The sequence below is a fragment of the Mustela putorius genome, unplaced genomic scaffold (assembly GCF_011764305.1).
Source record: "Mustela putorius furo isolate JIRA1106 unplaced genomic scaffold, ASM1176430v1.1 tig00003858_pilon_pilon_pilon, whole genome shotgun sequence".
NCBI lineage: Eukaryota > Metazoa > Chordata > Mammalia > Carnivora > Mustelidae > Mustela > Mustela putorius.
Window position 1 is genome coordinate 6,362,073 of NW_025422010.1, and position 24,145 is coordinate 6,386,217.

General features: G+C 40.2%; 2 protein-coding genes across 6 annotated transcripts in view; both read left to right on the plus strand.

Moving 5' to 3' along the window:
• The window catches only part of CEP76 (centrosomal protein 76), a 34,027-nt gene extending 31,889 nt beyond the window's left edge, over window positions 1-2,138 (plus strand). The window contains exon 13 of the mRNA XM_004742677.3: window positions 1,903-2,138. Coding sequence (XP_004742734.1) covers window positions 1,903-1,919 — 17 coding nt within the window. The 3' untranslated portion in view covers window positions 1,920-2,138. The remainder of the gene's footprint in view (window positions 1-1,902) is intronic.
• A 2,656-nt stretch (window positions 2,139-4,794) lies between these two features.
• Window positions 4,795-24,145, plus strand: part of SPIRE1 (spire type actin nucleation factor 1) — a 189,285-nt gene continuing 169,934 nt past the window's right edge. Inside the window, exons 1-2 of one of the 5 annotated variants that reach the window (XM_045065356.1) lie at window positions 4,796-5,113; window positions 5,144-5,402. In XM_045065356.1, coding sequence (XP_044921291.1) covers window positions 5,081-5,113; window positions 5,144-5,402 — 292 coding nt within the window. In that variant the 5' untranslated portion in view covers window positions 4,796-5,080. Of the gene's footprint in view, window positions 5,403-24,145 lie in introns of all 5 variants that reach the window. The other 4 variants (XM_045065355.1, XM_045065358.1, XM_013051374.2 and 1 more) reach the window with 4 other exon arrangements.

A 24,145-nucleotide genomic window follows, 5' to 3' on the forward strand; every position in this document is an offset into this window, starting at 1 on the left:
CTAAAATATAAGTACAGCCCAACCTATATACCCTTCCACAAAAAGTACCAAAGCAAGGCTTTATTTCATTGCTTATTTAATTGAATTAAAAGTAAGCCATATTTTGTGTTAGTTATATATTGACCTTGGAAGAGAAATGAGCCTTTTACAGAATCACAGTAGAATAGTAGAGCCAGAGAAGCTCCAGACTTCTACTGGCACGTTAAGTTAAAAAAAAAAAATCTTTTGAACAATAAGAAAAGTGCCATATTTTTTGTATAAAGCAAAGCAAAAATTTATTGTGGAGGTTTGAAAAATATTTTAGATTTGTCTCATCAACAAAGTATTACTTCAATCTGAAAATGCATTCATTCTCTTCAACTTATACAACCTAAAATTCTGGTTTCTTAAAAGTCTTATTGAGAATTCTACATTTTCAAGCAAGTATTGTCAAACATCAAAATTTTGCTATCAAATATTTTCATGCCTTGTATTGTTTTCTATTTTCCATTAGAATTAAGAAATAAGCTACTGCTTACCCTAACTTGAAATTTGATGAGAAATAGGTAATATGGCTAAAAAACAGGATCTGGAAAGCTTATGTTAAAGGAAGTATATTTGAAGTACTTTTGGCAAATGTCAGTAATTTGGGGTAAGTTATTTAACCTCTGCAGACTCGTATTTTTATTAAGTGTAAAATAGTGGATGGCCTCGAATTTAGATCTAGGTCTTCTCCAAATTGAATTTTTTTTTACTAATTGGGGCTAACAATTCCACTCATATTCAGAATCAGAAGACCATCTGTCCTTGTTGGTTTGAAAATAATTATTTCAAAGGAGAATCACATTAATAAAGTGAAACATGACAGTGAAACTTGACTATTGTTTGACCTAGTATTTTCCAGAATCCTTCATGAACATACTAATATGCTACTGTTAGATATTTTGCCTTGTTCCTCTACTTTTCCTCAGTTTTTATCAGTGGGTATGTAACTTGATCTCATCAAGGTAGGATACGTAAATTTCAAATATGTTAGATGCTACAGAATGAATATGTTGTGGAAAACACTGGTTTGGGGTACCACTTAGAAAAAGGCATTCATGAGTATCTTCTAAATGTTTCTCAATATCTCTGCCATTGGATACAAAACTTAATTCTTTTACAAGTTTACAGATCAAAGGAATCCAGTTTTGTTGTGTTCTTATCTGGTCTATGTACTTCTGATTCTATGTATGAGGTTATATGCTAATTTCCATGACTAATTTTAAAGATTTGGGGCTAATATTTAGTTTGATTATGAAAATTACAGGAGATGAGTTTCAAACTGCATTTAGGGTTGTTGATGGAATTAGCCTCCTTAGGGGAGTGATAATTTGGAATTCTTTGATGGGTGGAGTTATTATAGATCACTTTGAAGATAATTGCTATGGGGAGATCACCTCTACGGTGAAACTCAATGCCAGTGAACTCACAAAAACCAATAGAGGGAGATGGGGCATTGCATCATTCATTCAAGGTATTTAAAATACCAAAATTTTGGTTGATTGTGGTGGTATGTACAAATTTAAAGCATTTGCTTTTTATTTACTACTCTTGCTTGCTGGAGTGAGGAATGAAGTGTGAGGACTTTTTTCTTGCTCTATGCAAATGTGGAGAGATGTAAGTAGCAGAAAGAGCTGAGCTGTTCAGGAGTCCTGGATTTCAGTCCTACCTCGTTCATTTACTAGTTCTATATTTTGTCATATGTAAGATAGAGATAGTAATATTTGACCTTGAATTGTATAACTGAAGAAAGCACTTTGAAAATGTAAGATTATCACTTTAAAATTATAAAATATTATAATTGTGGGCAATAAAAATTTAGGTTATGTCACTGAAAAAAATATGCTGTTCTATTTTTTCCTTTTTGGTGCACTTTTCTAGGTGAATGTGCCTCTTAGGAGCAATTGTCTGGGAGTGACTGGATTAAGCTTGGGCTGCACAGGCAGATTGTGCTCCCTGAAGGCCTTGCTCCCTGAAAGACTCGGAGCAGCTCAGCCAGCATGTCCACAGTATGAAGCATGAAGTACATTTATTCTGCAAAAATGATAAGTAAATATAAGATAAAAAATTTCAAGGATTCCATTTTTAATAAATGCAGCAACAAAATCAATGAATATTAAAATCATATTCAGAGTAACATGTGCCACTATTTTTCACAGATCTTATAGCACTTTGAAAAAGATATTTACATGTTGATTTGACTTGTTCCTTTTAAATATATAAAGCATTTTTTTTTAAGTGGTGAAGCCAAGAATAAAAAAAAATAAAATCAGTGACAGAAATTGGGACAAAATATACTGTCCCAAGGTATTAGAAACTTTGAACTTGAACTGAAAATGAGAAAATGGGAAGGTTATTCCAAGTTATTCCACAGTCCTGACTGAGTCCTGGGTATATATGGACCTCTGATAGTCTTGTCAAGTCACTTTCTCAGAGTCTTATGATGATGGACATGGGCCTTTATCAAAATTTCAAAGAGTTCTGAAAAATCATATAAAAGTTATACTATCTTTGTACAAAAAGGAATCAGATGTTCAGGTTATATAATAAATAGATTTATAATAAAATATAGCTAGGATTTTAAAGATTTATCTTCTATGTTTTCCTCTATATTAACATTCTGCTTGTCATCTTGCCTCAACTTAATTCCATATAAGCTCTCAAAGGCAAGAAATTTACTTTAAATACAGTATATCAGTTATGAGTTTGTATCCGGGGGGGAAAAGCCCTATTTTATATAATCCTCCTGTGATTCAATGCCATGTTGTTTTTCTTCCCAAAATGTATATTTAAAAATTATCACTTAAGAAAGGAAAGAATCTTGGCACTTAGGTGGCTCAGTTGGTTAGGCAACCGTCTTCAGCTCAGGTCAAGATCCTGAAGTCCCAGTATCAAATCCCGCTAATGCTCAGTAGGGCATCTACTTCTTCCTCTGACCCTCCCCCCCTCATGCTCTCGCTTTCAAATAAATAAATAAAATCTTTTTTAAAAAGAGAGGAAAAACTCTTTCTGTTGTGAATTTGTTTTAAAGAATATATCTTTTAACGATAACATTTCAGGTGAAATTTGGATTTTTCTTCATGTTCACTTCTTTCCTTCTTCCTTTCAGTTACCTTTACTTGGAAATTTATTTATTGCCCTTTACCAGGAGTAGCGAGGACTGGCTCATGGATTCATTAGTTGATTAATTCATTTGACTTGTGTTTTGTGGAGGGAGTAAAGATAAGGACAAATACATAAGTGATTTTTGTTGTAGTTGTCCAAGTGCAATGGAACAGCAATATCCCATAAGGCCACGAGATGGTAGTGTTGTCCACAAGAGTAGACCGTTTTAGCTGTTCATTGTTCAAACTGTTTTAAAGCCCTCTGTATTTTCAGAATTCACACAGAATCTAAACTTTTAAGGTAGCAAAATTTGGATATGTTTTCCCAGTTTTTCAATCAAAAGATTTTATGAATCTATATATCCATATCTATCCATCCGATCTGTATCATATAAGGAATTAGGCTTTTCTTCTCAAGGTTTGGCACACATAGGGGCATTTTTACAATGGGATTATGAACCTATAATATTGCTTAAGGGTTTTTTTTTTTTTTTTTGTATCTCTTGTAGTGAAATTATAATAAGGTGATTAGGAAGAAGCTTTTTTCTCCCCCTTTCAATTCCTTACTCTTTTAAAATACCTTTTGCTTTTCTCTCTTTTCCCTACTACTGCTGTATGTACTGTGATATCTTAAGCATTGGTAATAGACCCTTGTAATTTTTAGTGCAAGATGCAATGGTTAAGAGCGTGGGATCTAATATTACACACAAAGCTGCCTTAAAAGTTTAATTGGTAATTACTGTAAATTTCTTACTCGATTGATACTTTAAATTACTCTCTGGTTCTTAGCACTAGCCTCAGAATGGAAAGTTACCAATTAAATTCGTTTACCAATGAGTGATTATTTTATCTAAGAATGATGTTATATTGCATAACTTAATGAAGTCAGCGAGGTTCTGGGGAGTGCAGTATTTCTTTTCTTCTACGGCTTGTTCCCCTCAGTTCAATGTTGCCACTCTGATACTAATTCCACATCGTCTGAACATACTGGGCTCACTGAACTATGATGAGTGTGATCACTGGAGACATCCTTAGGGAGGAGTTGTGCGAACGTTACAAAATGAATCCGGAAGGACGCTGAAACTAATGTCTACAAATTATTTACAACATGGTTATATCCCAGGCCCTCATCTACGCACTTGGGAGAAGTCAGTGAGCAAACCCCATAAAGGTCCCTGTCCTCAGGGAGCTTACAATGAAAATGGGAGGACCTATTCAATAAACAGTACATCTAAGTAAATTATACGGTATATCGATGGCGACAACTACCCCAAAAAGAGCAGAGGAGGATCCGGGGGATGATGAAGGAGCGAAGCCGGGCGCAGTACGAAGTCGGCTGTTCGGGAGAAACCGTGTGGAGGCTTGAAAGAGGCGCAGGACCCGCGCCCAGCCGACCGCCCGGGGGTGGGCGGGAGCAGGCGCGGCGGCGGGGGAAGCCGGAGCCGGAGCGGTTTCAGAGACCTTTATTAGGAATTTGCTACAGGCTGGGTTCGAACTCCAAATTAGCCTCCCAGCGAGTCAGTTCCTGGGGGATCCAGCGCCGGTGGCCTCCCAGCGCGGCCGGGGATCGCTGCGGTCGGCGCGGTCAGCTTGGCCACGGAGCGCACACCCGAGCTGCGGGCCGTGCGGACCCTTGGCGGGGCGGCTCCGCGGCCCCGGCCCTGAGCGCGCGGCGAGGCGCGGGGCGGGGCCGGCGGACGCCATCGCGTCGCTACGGGCCGGCGGCAGCGGCGGCCTGGTCAGGACGGCCGCGGCGTCCTCGCCGCTCTTCGCTCGCCCACGGTAGCCGGGCCCTCGCCCAGTCCTCCGCCTGGTCCCCCACGGCGGCGCGCGCGGCCAGGTTGGGCGGGGCGGGTTCCGGGGATGAGGAGGCGGCGGCGCGCCGAGACGATGCTCCGGAGCTGAAGAGACGCCGGCACACGGCGCGGCGGCCGAGCGCAGCGCCGACCCGCGGGATGGCTCAGCCGGCGGGCCCGGCGGGCGGCGGGGAGCCCCGGGCGGAGCCGGCGGGCGGCGAGGGGCCTCCGGACTCCGGGGCGGCTGGCGGCCCGCCGGACGCGCTGAGCCTGGAGGAGATCCTGCGGCTCTACAACCAGCCCATCAACGAGGAGCAGGCGTGGGCCGTGTGCTACCAGTGCTGCGGCTCCCTGCGCGCCGCGGACGCCGGCCGCCGCCAGCCCCGTCGCCGCGTGCGCTCAGCCGCGCAGATCCGCGTCTGGAGGGACGGCACCGTCACCCTGGCGCCCGACGACGCGGGAGAGCCGCCCCCCGCCACGGGTGAGGCCGCCGACCTGCGACTCCACCGAGACCCCTCTCCGCGGCCCCTTTTCCCTGGACGCCCCCGGCCAGGCCCTTCCGCCCCGCGACCCCCACCTCCCATGGGAGGACCCCTTCCTGCGGCCCCATTTTTCTCCCTCGTCTTCCTGGGCCCTGCTCTTCAGCTATGCGCACCCCACCTCCGATAGGAGGACCCCCACCGCGGCCCCCCTTTTCCCTCGTAATGCCTGGGCCCTGCCCTTCCGCCCGGCAAACGCCCACCTCCCCAGGGAGAGCCGGGAGGAGCAGGGCCTGGGGCCGGCGGGGGGCGGGGGGTGGTGGTGCTGGCCCTGTGGTCTAGCCGGGGCTCCACGTAGGTCAGAACAGGGGCTGGGGGGACGGGCAGCGGCACAAAGAGGGGTTGTGAAGAGGGCGTCCGGGCGGGCCTGCGCCCCCCGAGTAGGGCCGCGGACCTCCCCAAGGTGCTGGTAATTGCACAGACTGTCATAGGACAGCTGCCCCCGTCTTGTTTGGGAAATGGAGTGGGTTGGGTCCTTTTCATGATAAGCTATGTATACATACTTACATGCCAGGACTGTTTACTTGGGATGTGGTAGGTGCTAGGAAAGGTTCACGTGAGATCTCGTCAAGGATAGTTAATTCTGCTGTCAGGAAAATTACACCTTTCGGAATGAGTAGTCAGCTAATATAGTTTTTTTTTTTTTAATTTGGTAACAAATTCCTTCAGTTTGGAAATATAAAAAGCCCCGAAGAGAATGTTGCTATTTTGGGAGAAACAGGAGGAGATGAAATAATGATTTCTAGCTCTTGAAAGTTAAAAATAACTACCATTTACCTGTGTGTTAAAATTTGTTGCAATGAGAAAACAGGCTTGTCAAGTCAAAAGTTGACAGGATCTCAGATAAACATAAAATGGGTTTTAGTTAGGTTATTGTCCAATGTAAATTCTTCAAGATTATCACCTACACATTATTATGTAGTTAGCGCTTACTCAGAGAGGTAATGATGATGAGGGGATTGGTAATAGGTTTCTGCTATCAGTTTTTATATATTTCAGTCTTTTGAGAGGCAAGTATATTAAAAACATAGAGAAATAATCCGCCCTCACTTTTAGAAAGTTGATGGAAATGTCAAAATGCTTAAGGTGAAAGATGTAATTCATTAGTCAGTAAAATGACATTTAATCCAAATCCTTATCTAAATTGATTAAAATAAAAAGCATTCAAGATTTTAGTTATCAATTCTTTCACTTCCCATGAACATTAAAAGTGTGTGTGTGTGTGTGTCAGGTAAATGCATTTTAGAACTTTGACTTATTTAAATCTATTCTTCATAATTCTCTGGAAATTATTTTATTATTATAGTTTTTAGTTTGATGTGTTTATTTTTTAAAGTTGGACTTAATGTTAGTGGGAAATACTTGGTATTATAATTTATTTATAGTGTATTAACATGATATGCAAAGATATGCTTTGAGGCAAAGCAGTGCCTTGAAATCTGGCATTTCAAGGGGGAAAATGGTTGTGTGTAACCCTCTTTTAGAAGCGGCATTCATAGTGTTGACTTCTGGAAGGAATAAACACGAGTTCACTTTCTTTTTCCTGAACTTAATCCCAGAATAGTGTGGTTAAAGTTATGCTTATGGACCTACGAGTCATTTAGTTGTCAAGACAGATGTATTCTGGCAGTAGTTAAAAAAAAAAAAAATCAGAATCTCATGTTGAAATGAATTATTGGGTTTTTTTGTATGATTAGTATGAGTAATAATATCTTGACCTCAGTGTAATACTCTGTCTTCTTGGAGAGAATAGTAGTTTCCCTGCAATCCATCCTCTTCCTTGGTTTGACTCATGTTCTTTGCTACCAGTTGTTGAGAGAGAGCCCAACCAAAGTTGTTGATACAGTCTTGAGCATCTTAGGCTTGATCAATTACAAATCTTTAGGAAGTTCTTACTAACATATTGCTTATGTTAGTTTATTTCCTCCTAGGATTTAAGAGCAGTTGCATGGTTACAGAAGGCACAGAAGTGTCTTCTGAACACTTCATCTTGATTCTTAAAAATACTGAATAATTTAGTTCTGTGCACATGTATAAATTCTATTTTTAAGGAAAAATGTTAATCTTGACACCTCGATTCTAAGAAGTAATTTTTCACTGTAGGTTGTTTCATAGGATTGTATGTAGTCGGCATTCAACAGCATTTATATTTTCACATGGTTTATCTGTTGAGTTATTTCCAGATGGAGGCTTAGGGGATTTAAGGGACTTGCTTATATTCATATTGATGACTTTGAATCAAATCCAGGTCTTTTAACCTCTAGACTTAGAAACAGATTTGGTGCAAATTTGGGTCCTTATGTTCCTCCCCTTCCTAGCTGAGTGACCTTGAATAAGTTCCTTAACCTCCCTTAATTACTGAGTTAAAGACACTTAAGCTCTGCATATTCAATCACTGTGAGTCCAGCCTCCTCATCTGTAAAATGAGAATAGATCACTTTTTCACGTGAGACCACTTAAGTGAGAGGATGCATGTGAAGTGACTAAAGGCTTGTTATGTAGCCGATACTGGCTAAGTTCTGGTTTGTTTTCCCCCTAATTCTCTGTCCTTTTGTGCCACTGTTGTGCCTGTGGTCCTGCTGTTCTACATTTTTATTCGAAATTGGGAACACATATTTTGAGTCAGGGTCTCTCGTTCTTATTTTGGCTAAATAATTCAGTATGGGGCTGCCCTGGGCCTGTATAGGATGTTCAGCAGCATCCCTGGTCTCTACCCATTGGATGCCAGTAACTACCCATCCCCCTCCCCCAAGTCATGAAAGTCAACAAAGTCCCTGGACATGGCCAAATTTCTCCTGGGGAAACAAAGTCCTCCCCTGTTGGGAACCACAGGTCTAGCAGATGATGGGTGGTACACAGGGTTGTGTTCAGTGTGCAGAATTGGATCCTGGCTATGATCCTCGAGTGAGTGAGTTCTGGAGTTGGCCAGTGTTCCCTCTGCGGCTGAGTTGAATGAACAAGTGGTATCGCTCCACTCAGTCCCATAGAAAGAAATAACCTCTCACATGCTTTCTTGACTTGTTTGGGGGTTGAGGGTAGTAGTTATTGATTTTAGTTCTTGTTTACTTTTAACAGTGTTTACCTTTAACAGTTCTCGTTAAAACCGTTTTACAGTGTTGATCCAGAATGTTCATATTCAGTTTGAATTAAATTAGGCATACCTTTAAGAGAAATAGGAATATGATGAAAGATGTGGAAGGCAGGGAGATGAGACCAAAATGGGAAGAAGACAGTGAAGAACAAGTCATTTTATTTAGCATTATACTTGATTATAATCAAGTGCCATATACTAACATGGCCACAGAAGCACTGTGATCAAGGATTGAAGGAGATCAAAAGGAGAAATTAGTTCTTCAGAGGATATCTTAAGAGCAAAAATGATTACATTATGATATAGCGTCTTAAGCAGCACGTTTTATGAAGCGTTTCTGTGATGGCAAAAGGAAACATTGCTTAGAATCAAGAGGGCTTATGATTCGTCTTAGGCATCTTACTTAACATTTTTATTTTCCTTAATGTTTATGTACTTATAATAAATATTACGGCTTTATAAAAGTTTCTTATATGCAGGTTGATGAGATTTTTGCTTTCACACCTTTAATTAACAAGTTAAAGACACTCAGGCTCTGCATATACACAGCCTGCTTGCTCTTTGTCACCACTGTGCCTCATTGGCATTTGGAACGCATGTTATTATACACATTATTTAAGAAGTAGTCATTGATGGAATTTGGGTTATATTCCAGACCTTCGCAAGGTTAGAACTCTTTTTTCCTGGAATGCCACAGAATTATTAACAACAATAGTATTCCTGCTTGGAACCACAGTATGCTCTCAGCAGCCTCTTAGGCCATAATACCCATCTGGCAAAAATAACTTATTTCAGATTTTGATTTCAAAATCTTTGATGTATCTTTAATGTTAGATGTATAAAGAATATTTAAAAAATTGTGACTGCATCTTGATTTAAAATAATCTTGGATTGGTAATAGGTTTTCCTGGGAAGAACAATGAAAGCCTGCGTGCATACTAATAAAGGCATCTTGGTATAGAGAACATTTGGGCGTTGTTTGGGATTTGAAAAGAGGACATGATCAGTCAAGCTTCTCAGTAAGTTTCATGCTAATTTGGTGGGAGAAATGGTCTTGAAAAAATAGCCTATTTGATTTTAAAGAGAGAACAAATACTTGTGGAGAAGGTTGAAATTAGTGAAAACATGTTTTAAAACACGAATTCTTGTTCATTCTTGGTATAAATCTTGAGTGTTAACATCCTGATTATTAAATGAAAGGAATATTTGAGATTTATGTATTATGTGTCCAGTGTAGAGTCTGGGGGTGAATGATGGTATTAGGGGTTGGTAAAATGTCTTATCAAGTGTAGTAATATGTAAGAATTATTCCATTTGTACAATATCTCCCAATATGTTGGGCTAATTAAAATTTAACAACATGCAGGGATGCTGGTTGGCTCAGTCTGTTGAATGTCTGCCTTTGGCTCAGGCCATGATATCAGGGTCCTGTGTTCAAGCCCTACGTTGGACTCCCTGCTCAGTAGGGATCTGCTTCTCCCTCTTTCCTGGCCCCCTTACCCCATTCATGCCCTCTTCCTTTCTCTCTCTCTCTCAAATAAATAAATACAATATTTTTTTTAAAATGCACTGAGTTCCTACCGTGTGCAAGCAATGTTCAAGTTTCTGTAATATAAAGATAAAAAGTTCTAGTCATGGAAGAATAGAAATAAAACATAAACACAGCCATAAGTCTACCATGAAGCTAATGCAGCTTCAACTCTGATCCTACTCATTTACATAGGCTGCTTCTAGGCCCCTGCGCACTATACGCGCAGATGGTCATTTGCAAAATTAAGGTATTTTAGCCATAACTGGTAAGATTGCTGTCACTTTTGACTCCATTTTACCCTCCAGTGTACTTCTAGTTGTGTTGTGTTGTGTTGTGTGGGAGTAGCCACAGACATTTCTGGGAAAATTTTTGAAATCATGCTTTGTGGTTTGTATCTGTTTTTCTGCCCTATGCGAAGGAAAACAGTGGAGTTTAGTCCTATACAGATATGGGTATGTAAGTAATTGGGACTTTGTTGGGAAGCTGTTAACTTCACCAAGGCTTTTGACTCAACTTTGAAAGAAAACAATTATTGGTCTACCAGGGACTGTATGTTGGTAAGAGGTGATAAGTCACACTCTGCCTGTTTTATTTGTATGGTCAAAATCACTTTCCTTCATCATAAATTCTATAAAAGGGCAACAGTTCCCATCCCACTTTCATAATATTGTCATTAGAGCCATATTATGTTTTTCAGTTGCTTCCTGTTGGCTAAGTAGAAAAAAGAGAAACTGTTCTCTTCCAGATATTTGTTTAAAATTGTGAGGAAAATATTGCCTATTGCCAAGTATAGTGGGTTTTTTGGAGTAATTTTTTTATTTTGAGATAATTTTAGTTTTACAGAAAAGTTGCAAAGATAGCACAGGAAATTCCTCACCCAGTTCTCCTAATGTTAGCATCTTATACTAGTGTGGTGTATTTGTCAAAACTAAGAAGCCAGCATTGGCACATTACTATTAACTTCAGACTTCGTTTGGAACTATTAACCCTGGACTAGTTAACTTTGGACTTCGTATTTCTATGAACGTCCTTTTCCTGTTTCACAAATCCATCCAGAATACCATATTGTATTTAGTTCTCATGTCTCTTCTGGTCTGTTATGATTTCTTACACTTTCCTTGTTTCCCCTAACTTGACAATCTTGAGTACTGGTCGGGGGTTTTGTAGACTGTCCTTCCGTTTAGGTCTGCCTGATGTTTTCTTGACTAAACTGGGGTTATGTGTTTGGGCAAGGAATTACCACTAAGGGCAAGGCTCCTCTCATCACATAGGATTGGGACCCATTACATCCACATGGCACCACTGGTGATGTGCACCTTTGTTTGCCAGGTTTTTTTGCTAAAGAGTTACTGTTTTTACCTTTTTTATATTCTCTTCTTTGGAAAGGAGTCATTAAGTCCAGCCTGCAATGGAGAAGGTGGCCTCCTCTAGGAGAGATGAATTAATATTGTTATTATTACTTAATCTTTTATGAATTAATTTTAATATAATTTAATATTATTGCTTAATATTATTTGGAATTCTTCCATAAGGAAGATTTGTCTCCTCCCCCGTTTACTTATTTATTTCTATCATTCTGGGATCGTGTATACTTTAGACTTTGTTATTCATTACCGTGTTATTTTTTTGCTCAGATTGTTCCAACTGTGGCCAGTGGGAGCTCCCTTTAGGTTGGCTCCTGTGCCCCCCCCCACCTTTTTTTTAATTTTTAAAGATTTTATTTATTTATTTGGGAGAAAGATCGAGAGAGCACAAGTAGGGGGAGCAGCAGAGGGAGAGGGAGAAGTGGGCTGGAATCATGACCTGAGCTGAAGGCAGCCACATAACTGCTTAACTGACTGAGCCACCAATCGCTTTCCTGTGTGCCTTTGATATCCAGCCATCCTTTTGTGTTTTTGAGCACGTCTTGACTACCTGGCACTACAAGATGCTTTAAGGCTTACGATGTGTATTTTTTGTCACAGTCCTACAATCAGACTTAACTCTAAGGAGTTCAGCACTGGTTATGCTTGTTGATACTGGGGTGGTTTTTCATATGCAAGAAGAATTGAAATATTTCGAGGTTTAGTTATTTTTGATGTTCAAACTTTGTTGGATTTATGAAGTATCTCTTTCTGGTATCTCACTTTTATGAGCCTGCCTACCATGCTCATCCTTTCAACAGTTATGTAATGAATACCATAGAGCCAAGTTGAATAGAGAGGTAAAGAGAGAGCAGTCTGTACACACTGTTTATCAGAAGAGAGAGATACCTGGGAATGAAAGCCAGAGCAGCCTATATTGGGGATATCAATTGGATATACTAGTCCAATATACTAGGTCAGTGAAATGTGGATATACTAGTCCAATATACTAGGTCAGTGAAATGTGGCCTAGACTCAAGCGTGGATTGACTGAGGTATGTAGATGGTCAAGAACTAGTTTGGACAATCTTGTGGTCATCGGCCTTCCTCTTATAAGCACTTGTGGATACTCTGGGCTAGAGGTGTCCCTAAAGCTGCAGTAGAACCCTGAAGAATGTTGGTGATCAGACACATTTGAAATAATTCCCCATTTTGTAGACATACATTTTCATTACTGCTCTGCAGTATAGCATGTGGATAAATTATACTCTTGTGATATGCTCACAAAAGGTCTTAACCAAACAAAAGAGATGAAAAATAAATTATCATTGGGTAAATGGTTCTTGTTTTTGGCCAACTATTTCAGACTGTTGCATGGGATCATGAATACTTTAAGGACCAGAAAAATACTGATTTATATAAAGCAATGCAAACTTATTGGGAAAGCTAGTAATATTTTCCCTAATTCAAACTTCTATCTACACAAAAGTTATTTTAAGTAGTAGTATAACAGGGTCAAGATAAGGTAAGATCTGTTTATTCATGCATTGAATTTATTGGGCTTATCTGGTTCAGCCTTTGCCCTTCTCAGATCAATATCTCACTGGCATTCTATTGATTTTTAAGTGTATGAAGGATAAACATTCCATGACATCCTGTTGTCTTTTGCTGCTGGTATTGCCCTTATCATATAAAGAAAATATATTATTAAGAAGATGTCCCATCAAATTTTTAAGGAATTTAAGCAAATTTCAACTAGTTGTGTAAGAGTTCAACAGTATTTTTTTGTTTAAGCACAATTCATGCTTTAACCCACTGAGCCACCCAGGCACCCCACAGGTCATCAGTCTTACACAACACATAGGGCTCACCACAACACATGCCCTCCCCAATGTCCATCACCTAGGCATCCCATCCCCCCCACCTTGCTCCCCTTCAACAATGCTCAGTAGTATTTTTTTCTTGTAAAACATAAATTTTACCACTTTAACCATTTAATTAAAGGCATTAATTGCATTCACAGTGTTGTACAACCATCACCATTATTTCTGTTTCCAAAATTTTTCATCACACAAACAGAAACCTACCCACTAAACAGTAAATGTGTATTCTCAACTTCCCCCAGGCCCTGGTATCCTCTAATTAATTTACATATATATTTTTTGTCTTTTCTTTTATGTTATGATTTTTATATATTCTGAATACAAGCCATTTGCCAGTTATATATATTATAGACATCATCTCCAACTCTGTAGCTTTCCTTTTCATGTTAATGGTATGTTTTAATGAGTAGAAGTTTTGATACCGTGTTTTTATTATCATTGGATTCAAATATTCTTTTTATTTTCTTTGTGATTTCTTTGATTTGTGTATTATTCTGTCCATTTTTACTTATATATGGAGGCTGTATTATCAGGTGCATACCCAATTAAAGTTATGATATCTTCATGGTGGCTTTACCCTTTTATCAATGTGGCTGTAGTCGACATGTATACGGTTATACCAACGTTCCTTTTTTTTAAACACCAGCTTTGTTTGATTAATCTTTGCATGGTGTATTCCTTCCCATAATTTTACTTTCAAGTTTTTAGTATTTTTATATTTAAGGTGTGTCTTTTACAATCAGGATATATTTAGGATTTGTTGTTTATATAATATAATGATCCTTGATTTTCATTTTTAAAAAAGATTTTATTTATTTATTTGACAGAGAGAGAGAGAGAGAGAGAGATCACAAGTAGGCGGGGCGAGGTTGTGAGATCATGACCCAAGCCAAAGGCAGAGGCTCAACCCACTGAGCCGTGCAGGTGCCCAACGATCCTTGATTTTAAATTAGATTCCTTATTCTGTTTATATTTGATATAATTACTTGGGTTTTAAAGTATACCATCTTCCTACCTGCTTTCTATTTGTCCCATCAGGTCTGTATTCATTTTCTCTCCCTAACTTTCTTTTTGGTTAAGAATTTTTTTAATTGCTAAAATTTTCTCCTTTTATTAGTTTACTTATTGTATATTCCCTTACTATTCTGTTAGTTGTTACTTTACAACATGTATTGTTGAATTTTTATTAAAGTATATACAAATTACTTACTGTAGTACTTTCCAGATAGTGCGAAGATCTTAGAACATTCTAACTTCATATATCTCCTTCTGTTGTTTTATGATTGTTGGTGTGTATTTTAGTTTATCATAGATTTTATATATAAGACAATATTTTTGTACAATTTGGTATTCATGTAGATTTTCCCACATTTGCCCTTTCTGTGTTCTCTGTTTCCTCCTGCATTACTTTCTTCTAGGATCATTTTCCTCTTGTCTGAAGAACTCTTTAATATGTACTTTAGTGCAGATCTACCACTGTTAAATTCACTCAGAATTCAGTCAAAAAGTGGCTCAATTTATTCAGTTGAAAAAAAGGAAAGCTGGTGTAACCATATACATGTCAACTCTAGCCACATTGACAAAGAGTAAAATCACCATGAAGATATTATAACCTTAAATTGGTATGCTCCTAATTAATTAATTTATAGAAGGAGAGAGAGGTGGAAGGAGGGACAGAGGGAGAAGGAGAATCTAAGCAGGCTCCATACCCAGCATGGAGCCCGATGGGGGGGCTCCATACCCAGCATGGAGCCCGATGGGGGGGCTCCATACCCAGCATGGAGCCCGATGGGGGGGCTCCATACCCAGCATGGAGCCCGATGGGGGGCTCCATCTCATGACCCTGAGATCATGACCTGAGGCAAAATCAAAAGTTAGACACCTAACTGACTGAGCCACTCAGGCACCCCTATTTTGTCTTTCTTTTAACAACAAATTTTAATTAAGATGTAACTTATAGAAAAGTACGTAAATGATGAATTTTCACAATGGGAACACACTCATGTAACTAGTATACAGATCAAGGAACAGAATGTGATTAGTATCCCAGCAGAACTGTCTGTGAACCCTTTCAGTCACCAACCACTTCAAGCGTCACCACTGGTCATGACTTCTGACACCGTAAGTTTTGTCTATATTTGAATGTAGGTGTATAGAATCAAGTAGTAGTATGTTACCTAGTGTCTAACTTTCTTCTCTGAACTTTGTGAGATTGATCCCTGTTGTTGCAAATAGTTGTAGTTTGTTCATTCACAGTTTAGTACCATATTCCCTTGCATGAATAAATATACCATAATTCATCCATGGATGTTTGATTTTTTTGGATTTTAGATTTGGGTATTCAGTTATTGGGAATTATGGATAATGCTGTTGTGAGCGTGAGTAAACATGTTTTTTGGTGAACAAATACAGCATTTGAGTATATACCTGAAAGTGGAATTGCTAGTTCATAGTGTATGGGTATTTTCAGTGTTAGTAGATATTGCCAAAAGTTTTCCAAAATTATTGCACCTTGCAAACTTTATTTTATTTTTTAATTTTAATTTTTTAAAAGTTTTTGTTTAATTCTAGCTAAAATACAGTGTTATATCAGTTTCCAGTGTACAAATAGTGATTCAGCAGTTCTGTACATTACCTGGTGCTTATCAGAACAAGTGCACTTCTCAGTCCCCATCACTTGTTTAAATTATTTCCCCACACACCTCCCTTGTGTACCTCACAAACTTTAAAAAATTAAAACCAATCTGGGATATTGGTGTAAATTCAATAAGGATTTGACTGGTGTCATTTATATGGAAAGTCTGTATCCCTAATAATAGTGGGATTTGCAGGTCCATATTTGGCTTCTGAAAACTAACTCTCTGTCTTTTTCCCTCATATTTTCTGTTTTCCTCATGGCCTAGTCTTAACTGGAAGCCAAATTTCTCTCTAGTATATTCCTTTAATACCTTGTATTTCTGAGAGATAAAGATGTATATAGGTATAGGTGATGAGTAGGGGCAGAATGCCACACTAACAGTCACTACAGGCTGTCTTATAGTTCTTGTCTTGGTTCCTGGATTTTAGTGATAATACCATATTAGAGGAGTCTCCCATTACACCATTTCATTTATTCATTTCATCAGTACCTGAGTGCCTTCTAAGTGCACTGTCCTAGATTTGAAGACACAAAGAAAAATAAAGGGCACCCATGCCTTCAAGCAGATCACAGGTACATAAACTAACATTTACAGTATAGTTGGAGTAATTCTGAAGTAATAGAGGCATGTACAGAAAGCTGTGTGAGCCCAAGGGTGAGGGTACCTGACTGCTGCTATGACAGAAGTCCGGTTTCACAAAGGACACCGGTTTTTTGGAGAGGGCTTGAAGGATGAGCAGTGGGATAAACAGAGGACACTTAGGCAGAAGCAGAAATGTGGAAGAGCTATTCAAAGAACAGTAGTACTGGATTGTAGACTGGCATTTTTGCTGACGCCCACTTCCCCATACCAAAAACAGACACTGTTTAATCGGTCATTGCATCTTTGCTGCTAAATTTATAAGCAGCTTCAGAGTTCTCAGCTGTGTTTCAGTCAGCCACTACCAATTATTTGTGGAATTGGCACGTGAAGTTGAACCTGTTTGTCTTCTTTGCAGTGGGCGTCCACTGTGCCTGGAGCATAGGATGTGTGGGGGAGTGGTGGAGAATGAGGCAGGCCAGAAAGGTATGTTGACTGGGACCAGGTTATGAAGGACATTTTTGTGCCACATTGTTGAGTTTGTATTTTTAGCCTGTATAGACTGATGGAGAACCATATAAGGGTTTTAAGCCAGAAAATGATGTAAGCAGATTACTCTTTTTGGAAAGATAACCATGGGAGTTTTGGGGACTGAATTGGGTTAAAACAAGGGCAGAGATACCAGTAGGGATTTCATACTATCTTTAGATCTTAGTAGCCTTGAAGTTGCCTAACCAGTTGGGAGTATTTTGGCTCTTCAGATAAGAGATGGTGGAGGTCTGAATGAGGGCAGAAATGAGGAGAAAGAGTCAGATTGAGAATGATCTAGGAAATAGTACAGGACATGGCCCTTTAGTTTTTGGTGTGGGGCTGAGAAAGAGGAAGAATCTTGGAAGGCTCTCAAACTTCCCACCTGGGTGCCTAGTTGCTGGGAAGGCAGGAGAGGCAGCATAGGGTGGGAAGATGATGACTTACACTTGTTAGAAATTAAATTGGCCTGGAAAAAATATTTTTCTAGTGGAGTCATATTTATTCCTACCAAGTTCCTTTGCTCTTTCAGAAGGTTGCAGATCAACTGTTGAATGTCACATGGTAACACAGATACAAGATGTAAGAGTAAGCAGCAGAAGGTGTGGTTTTAATTCTCAGCTCTGACTGTTGTTATTGTAACATATTTGGGTAAGTGAATATGGGTGGCAGTTATGGTGCTATGACGTAAGGCACTTGTGTTTAGAGAGAAGTACCTTAGATGCCTCTCTGGCAGGGTTTCTGTTGGCTAGGATGGTCTCATTCATGGTCAGATGCCAGAGGGGGAGAGGAGATTCTAGGGAGAATAACAGTGGTGCCTATGAAATGCATAAAAACCAGAATTCTCTATTTGATAGGAAATACAAAAATGTTTGGGATTGGCACTTGCTACTAGACCTCTTTTTATGATTTAGATGGGGAAGTTCTCCTCCACGTTTTCCTTATTCTTGAATAAAGTGATAGAGTGCTGTGTTCTCAGTGTATTTTTGAGGTCTCATGAAATTTAAGCAATGAATGTTTTAATTAATATCACTCAGGAAAAATTTTAATCTAAATCTACACTGTTTACAAAAAGAACCACAACTTCCATCATCCTGTCCTCTAACACAGGAGTGTCAGGAATGTGGCTTCTGCATTGTCACTCCCTTCTCTTCCCATGGCAAACATTGCTAAATGGTCACGGGTGCCTCCCACCCATACTTGCCCTCACAGCTCTTTTGAGGATAGCATTCTAGACTGTCACTATCATTCAATGTGAACTGGCACAAGAAATGAAACCTTTTTCCTCTACAAGTTTTGAGTGTTGCCAAATTACATAAAATAGACAAATACTTGAGTTTTATTGAAAACTGTTACGCTGAAATTATTTTTTACTGAAGGTACTTGATATTTAATGATATTTGTTCTGTGAGATGATATAAAGTTTAGCTAATTAAGGTTGCTGAATAGAAAAAGAAAAATAACACTAATAATTAAGAAAACATATTTTGTTAAGTTTTATTTATGTAAGTAATCTCTACACCCACCCCCAAGATCAAGAGTCACATGCTTCTCTGATGGACCCAGCCTGGCACCCCTAGAAAACATATCTTTAAAACATTCATTTCACAGCAAGATCAGTTATGAATTGGCCACTCTAGTACCATGGAATAGTTTGGGGGGGTTTGGGGTCTGGGCCATATTTACTCCTAGATTAGGGGTGCCATCATGGTGGTGAGGCCTACCCTCATGGCGGGATGGAAATCAGGGGTGTTTGATGCAGCAGCCAGGCCCCAAAGAATCCACTCATCATCTGATGAGCAAGCAGAGCCAGAAAGGGCAGACAGTAGCTGCAGATAAGAGCCAGTTAGTGGTCTCTGCCTGAGAAGGCTGGTAGTTGGTTTTAGCTACTGATATGAAGTCCAAGGGCTAGACTCTAGTCCCTAGAAAAGTGATGGGCAATAATAAGCCATGTTTTGGGGGGCACCTGCATGGCTCATTTGGTTGAGTCTGAGTCTTTATTTTGGCTCAGGTCATGATCTCTTGGAGATTGACCCCCCACATCTAGCTCTGTGCTGCTGGCCTTGTAGCCTCCTTGGGATTCTCTCCCTCTCACTCTGCATTCCCCAACCCCACAAAAAAATTTAATCCACTTTTCACCAGCTCTTCCAAAAAATGTGATGTCTTTATGCCTCTACACTTCTTTAAAATAATAAGATTATGGTCCAGATCCTATAAAATGTGATCTAATGTATTATTCGTATTGATTAGTCAGGGATTCTTTGTCCTGTTAAGGGGGACATATTTTTTTTCCTTTACCCACATTTATTAGTCGTGAGCAGTGGGTAAGTAAACCAAAATGGTACTTAGAAAGTTAGTTTTTAGGGACACCTAGTTGTTAGTTAAGTGTCGGCCTTCGACTTGTATCACAATCCCAGAGTCCTAGGATCGAGTCCTACCTTGGGCTCCTGAGCAGGGAGCCTCCTTCTCCCTCTCCCTCTGTCTTCCTGTACCCCCCAACCCCCCACCTGTGGCTCATGCTCTCTCTCTGGCTCTCTCTCAAACAAATAAATGAAAATTTTAAAAAAGAAAGTTTTTAATATTCCCAAACTTTCCCCACTAGTGCTGGCCCTGTACTTCACTCTTTGGCATCCATTGTTTCCTAGTCTCTCCCTTACTGAGGTAGGGGAGAATGTAGGACAGCTGGGTGGGTCAGCATCCTGGGTAACTGGTCGCAGTTTTTGGCCTTCAGTGAGTCATTTCTTTTGTAGAGCTTGAGCCTCCTCAGCTGTAAAAATGAAGGTTTTATACCAGCATTGCAATATGTTTGCTCTATATAGAGCAAGTATTGATTAATTATAAGTATTAATGAGATGTTTCATTAACAATTTTCTTAGAGTTTAAAAGAACATTGTGGGGGTTGATTTGAATGGCATGTTGCTTCTAGAAATGTTCAGGGTAGTTTGGATGTATGCCTTTGTCTTTGACATATTTCTGGCAGAGGTATTTGGAATAGTTCCACTGCTCTTAGCATTTCCCTTAAGGTTGGTGTCTTATAAAAATAGAAATGATGTTTTCAACCAGAGATGTTCAGGGTAGGGAGCTGAAAAATTATAATAACCAGAATCATTCTTAGAGTGCTGTCAGTTTGAGAGGGAGCACTTGGGAGGTAAGCCAAGGCCCTCAAAGGCCTTCACTGGCAGTCAGAGGAGACCACGGAACTCCCCCCGAGGAGACAGGCAGGAAGGGGATGGTGAGAGGGTGAGGGGAGAACAGGGAAGGGTGGGGACAGGAATGCCTCCCTGTGAGTCTCCTAGCTTCAGAAAAGTTTAACAAATTTATGGAAGGTCAGCTGAGTGCTTTTCAGGTTGACACTGCATGCAGACACAGGAGACCCCTAGAACTTACAGAGATTGGGTGACCGGCTTTGCACCTACAGGCCAAGGCATGGGTGCGGGTTTCTTCAATTATGCTAGGTATAGAAGGAGCCAAGTGATCTGTTCACTGACAGCTTTTTGGGTTTGGAAGACAAGGGTCTTTTGGCTTATTTTGTCCTAGGAGAGAAGGCTCAAGACTTAAATGGTAATAGAGCTAATTTTAAGTGCTTACTCTGTGACAGGCAGTGAGCTGAGCAGTTTTCTTGGAATATTACTTTTGATCCTCACAACAATTCTATGAGATAGGTACTCTTCTTTTTAAAACTTTGTTTATTTGGGGCGCCTGGGTGGCTCAGTGGGTTAAGCCTCTGCCTTCGGCTCAGGTCATGATCTCAGGGTCCTGGGATCGAGTCCCGCATCGGGCTCTCTGCTCAGCAGGGAGCCTGCTTCCTCCTCTCTCTCTCTGCCTGCCTCTCTGCCTACTTGTAATCTCTCTCTGTCAAATAAATAAATAAAATCTTTAAAAAAAAAAAAAAAAAACTTTGTTTATTTATTTATAAAGATTTATTTATTTGACAGAAAGAGAGAGCACAGGCAGGTGTAGCAACAGGTAGAGGGAGAGGAAGAAGCAGGCTCCCCCCCAAAAGAAAGCCCCATGGGGGACTCAGTTGCAGGACCCTGGGATCATGACCTGAGCCAAAGGCAGATACTTCACCGACTGAGCCACCTGGGCACTTCATAAATATTATTTATTTATTTGAGAGAGACAGTGTGCAAAAGAGAGAGAGAGAGCGAGCAGGACAGGGGGAGGGGCAGAAGGAAAGGGTGACGCAGGCTCCCCACAGATCAGGGAGCCCAACAACTCTGGGCTCCATCCTAGGACCCTGGTATCATAACCTGAACCTAAGGCAGATGCTTAACAGAATGAGCTATCCAGGTGCCCCAAGATAGGTACTCTTTTTAGCCTCTGCCTTACAAATGGGAGACTAATGTGTAAAGGCCATTTAGCCAGCAGCCTATCTGGGATTCAAGTCCCCAGAGTCTGGCCCGGAACTCTTGCTCCTAACCGCTGTGCTCTATTGCCCTTGTACCAGTGAGCGAGTTCTTACTCTGGGACATTCTGCATGGGATTAGACCATACACAGTGTAGCCTGGGGTTTGTCTTTGGGATGGCGAGAGCTTGTCATATTGCTTTGAACTTTTCATGGTGTGTGTATTCATATCCTGTAAGAAGTCACCACTAATGTCATGGCTTTAAAACAACACAAAATTCTTACCTTAAAGTTCTGGTGATTAGATGTCTGAAAACGGGTCTTGTGGGCTAAAAACAAGGCATTTGCAGGGCTTATTCCTTCTGGACGCTACAGGGGAGAATCTGGTCCTTTCCTCTTTCAGCTTCTAGAGACTTTCCACATCCCTTGCCTTGTGTCCCCCTTTTTGCATTCTCATGACACTAGTCTTTGTTTTCATCATCACGGCTCCTTTTTGGACTCTCCCGTCTCTCATAAAGCTGCTTGTGGTTACATCTGGTTCCACCTGGAAAATCCAGCATAATCTCCCATCTCTATCTAGAGCCTTAACTTAGTCACAGCTGCAAAATCATTTTGCCATGTAAAGTAGTGTATTCACAAATTCTGCAGACTTCACAGTCTTTTTATTTGTGAGTTGATTATAGAGATTGCCATTTCAGGCTTTCTTATTTTCAGTTTTGAGTAATAGCTGATGAAACATCACTTCCCACCACCCCAGCCCGAGCCATTGCTGAGCTCCAGCTGTTTGACTGATGCCTGTCATCATCCTGGACGCCGTCACTAAAGAGTTGGGGGCAAGGTTTATGTGAGGAACCTCTGCAGAGAGGTATAACGTAAAAGATAGCGGCTTTTAAAGATCTTAAGTGTAAAAATGAGTGAAATTTTATGACTTTTCATAGGACTTAGCTACTTTTTCATTGCAAAATCAATACCTCTTTTACATGGTTGTAAAGCTAGTGATGATATTTTGCTATGCCAGTTTTCCTTCGCACTTGATTTTAGTTTATCTCTACCTCTCGTTTTTCCACAGGGTTAGGAGCAGCAAGCTTAGCTGCCATTTGCTGAGCCCCTCTCTGCAGGAGGCATCAGGCAGAGCCCCTCAAAACATTTTGTGTTTCATCTAATTTTCACATAAGCCTTTTGAGGTAGATACTATTCCTTTTTTTTGTAGTTGAGAAAGTGGAAAACTCTGGGAAGTATTTTACTTAAAAATCACATCACACAATTAGTTCAGTATGGCACTGAGATTCAAACCTGGGACTGCACAAGTCTAAAGACTTGCTCTTCTGCTCACTGCCTTGCCAGGGCACCGAAGGGAAAGCTTACTTAAACTCTTGGTTAAACATCAACAGTTGGGAAGTAGAAAATACATTAGCACAGGGTTCTTGTGGCAGTGGAACATTAAAATTTATTTCATTCTTCCTATCAGGCCAAGAAGAGGAACTTAATGAACACACAATCTGTGTTTGGTTAGCAAGGATACCAGTTTTCTCCCATGTCTAAATCCTAAATTCCTGTTAATCTTTGAGGAGCTTTGCTGGTAAAATGCTATGGCATAGAGGATAATGATTTGATCATTTAACAACCAAAGTGAAAGTGTCCTTTATATGGTTGTTTCTTATGTCAAATGCATTAACTTTTTTTTCATTAAAAATGTAACATGGCAAAAATGGTTCTTTTGGGGGAGGTGGATGTAAGCTAATGATGATTGCACTGTTTTAGTGTCCTAACTTTTGACACTGAAAACTGGTCATGGATTCTGAGCCCTCAGTGGCCACAATGTTTAAGAAACCTAGGTGTGATAAGGCTGTAGGGATTGTTTTATTGCTAAATTTTGGCTTATTTAAAACTGTACTCTTTTTCCCTAATATGCATATAAAAGCTGCCCAAAAAGTGCACCTAATACACACTTGTCTCTTATAGAGTATTAGAGCTCTTTTAAAAAAAAAATTTTTTTTTATTTATTTATTTAAGTAGTCTCTACTTCCAATATGGGGCTCAAATTTATGACCCTGAGATTGAGAGTCACATGCTCTTCCAACTGAGCCAGGTGGGTGCCCCCAGAGTATTAGAGTTCTTAAATTTAACCCTTGATGTTGATCTGTTTTGATCAAGTCTTTAAGAACACTGTTCCTGAAAATATGGCACTTGTTCAGGGTATCATTCTTTTCTCCTCACCTTGCTCCACCCCCAGTCCGGTCCATTAGCAAGTCCTGCTAATTCTGCTGCTAAGTTATATCTTAATTCTCTACTTTTCTTCTGGTCACTGCCACCACCTGGGCTGGTTGCTGTCTGTGCTGGGCTCCGTTGCTATCCAGGACAGTGAGGCAGTCCACCTTCCATGGTTTCACCTTGACCCTTTCCACAGAGCAGGACCAACCTGGAAACCCACCTCAAATCAACTCATGCCCTTGCTTAATATTAATGTCCAGTGGCTTCCTGTTGTATTGGACATCAGATCTAAACTCCTTACACTGTCCTAAAAGGCCTGTGTGATCTGCCCTTGCCTGTGTTTCCAAATGCGTTTTATGCTACCCACCTACCACCACTTCCAGAGCCTTACCACAGGCTGCCTTCTGGCTCTGGAACAGGTTCTTCCCTCAGCCCTGCAGTTACCTGCTACCTAACTTCATGGTCTCTACCTAAATATCTTCTGTAGGAGTCATGTCTGACTATTCTAAATTGGAACATTTCTGTTATTTTC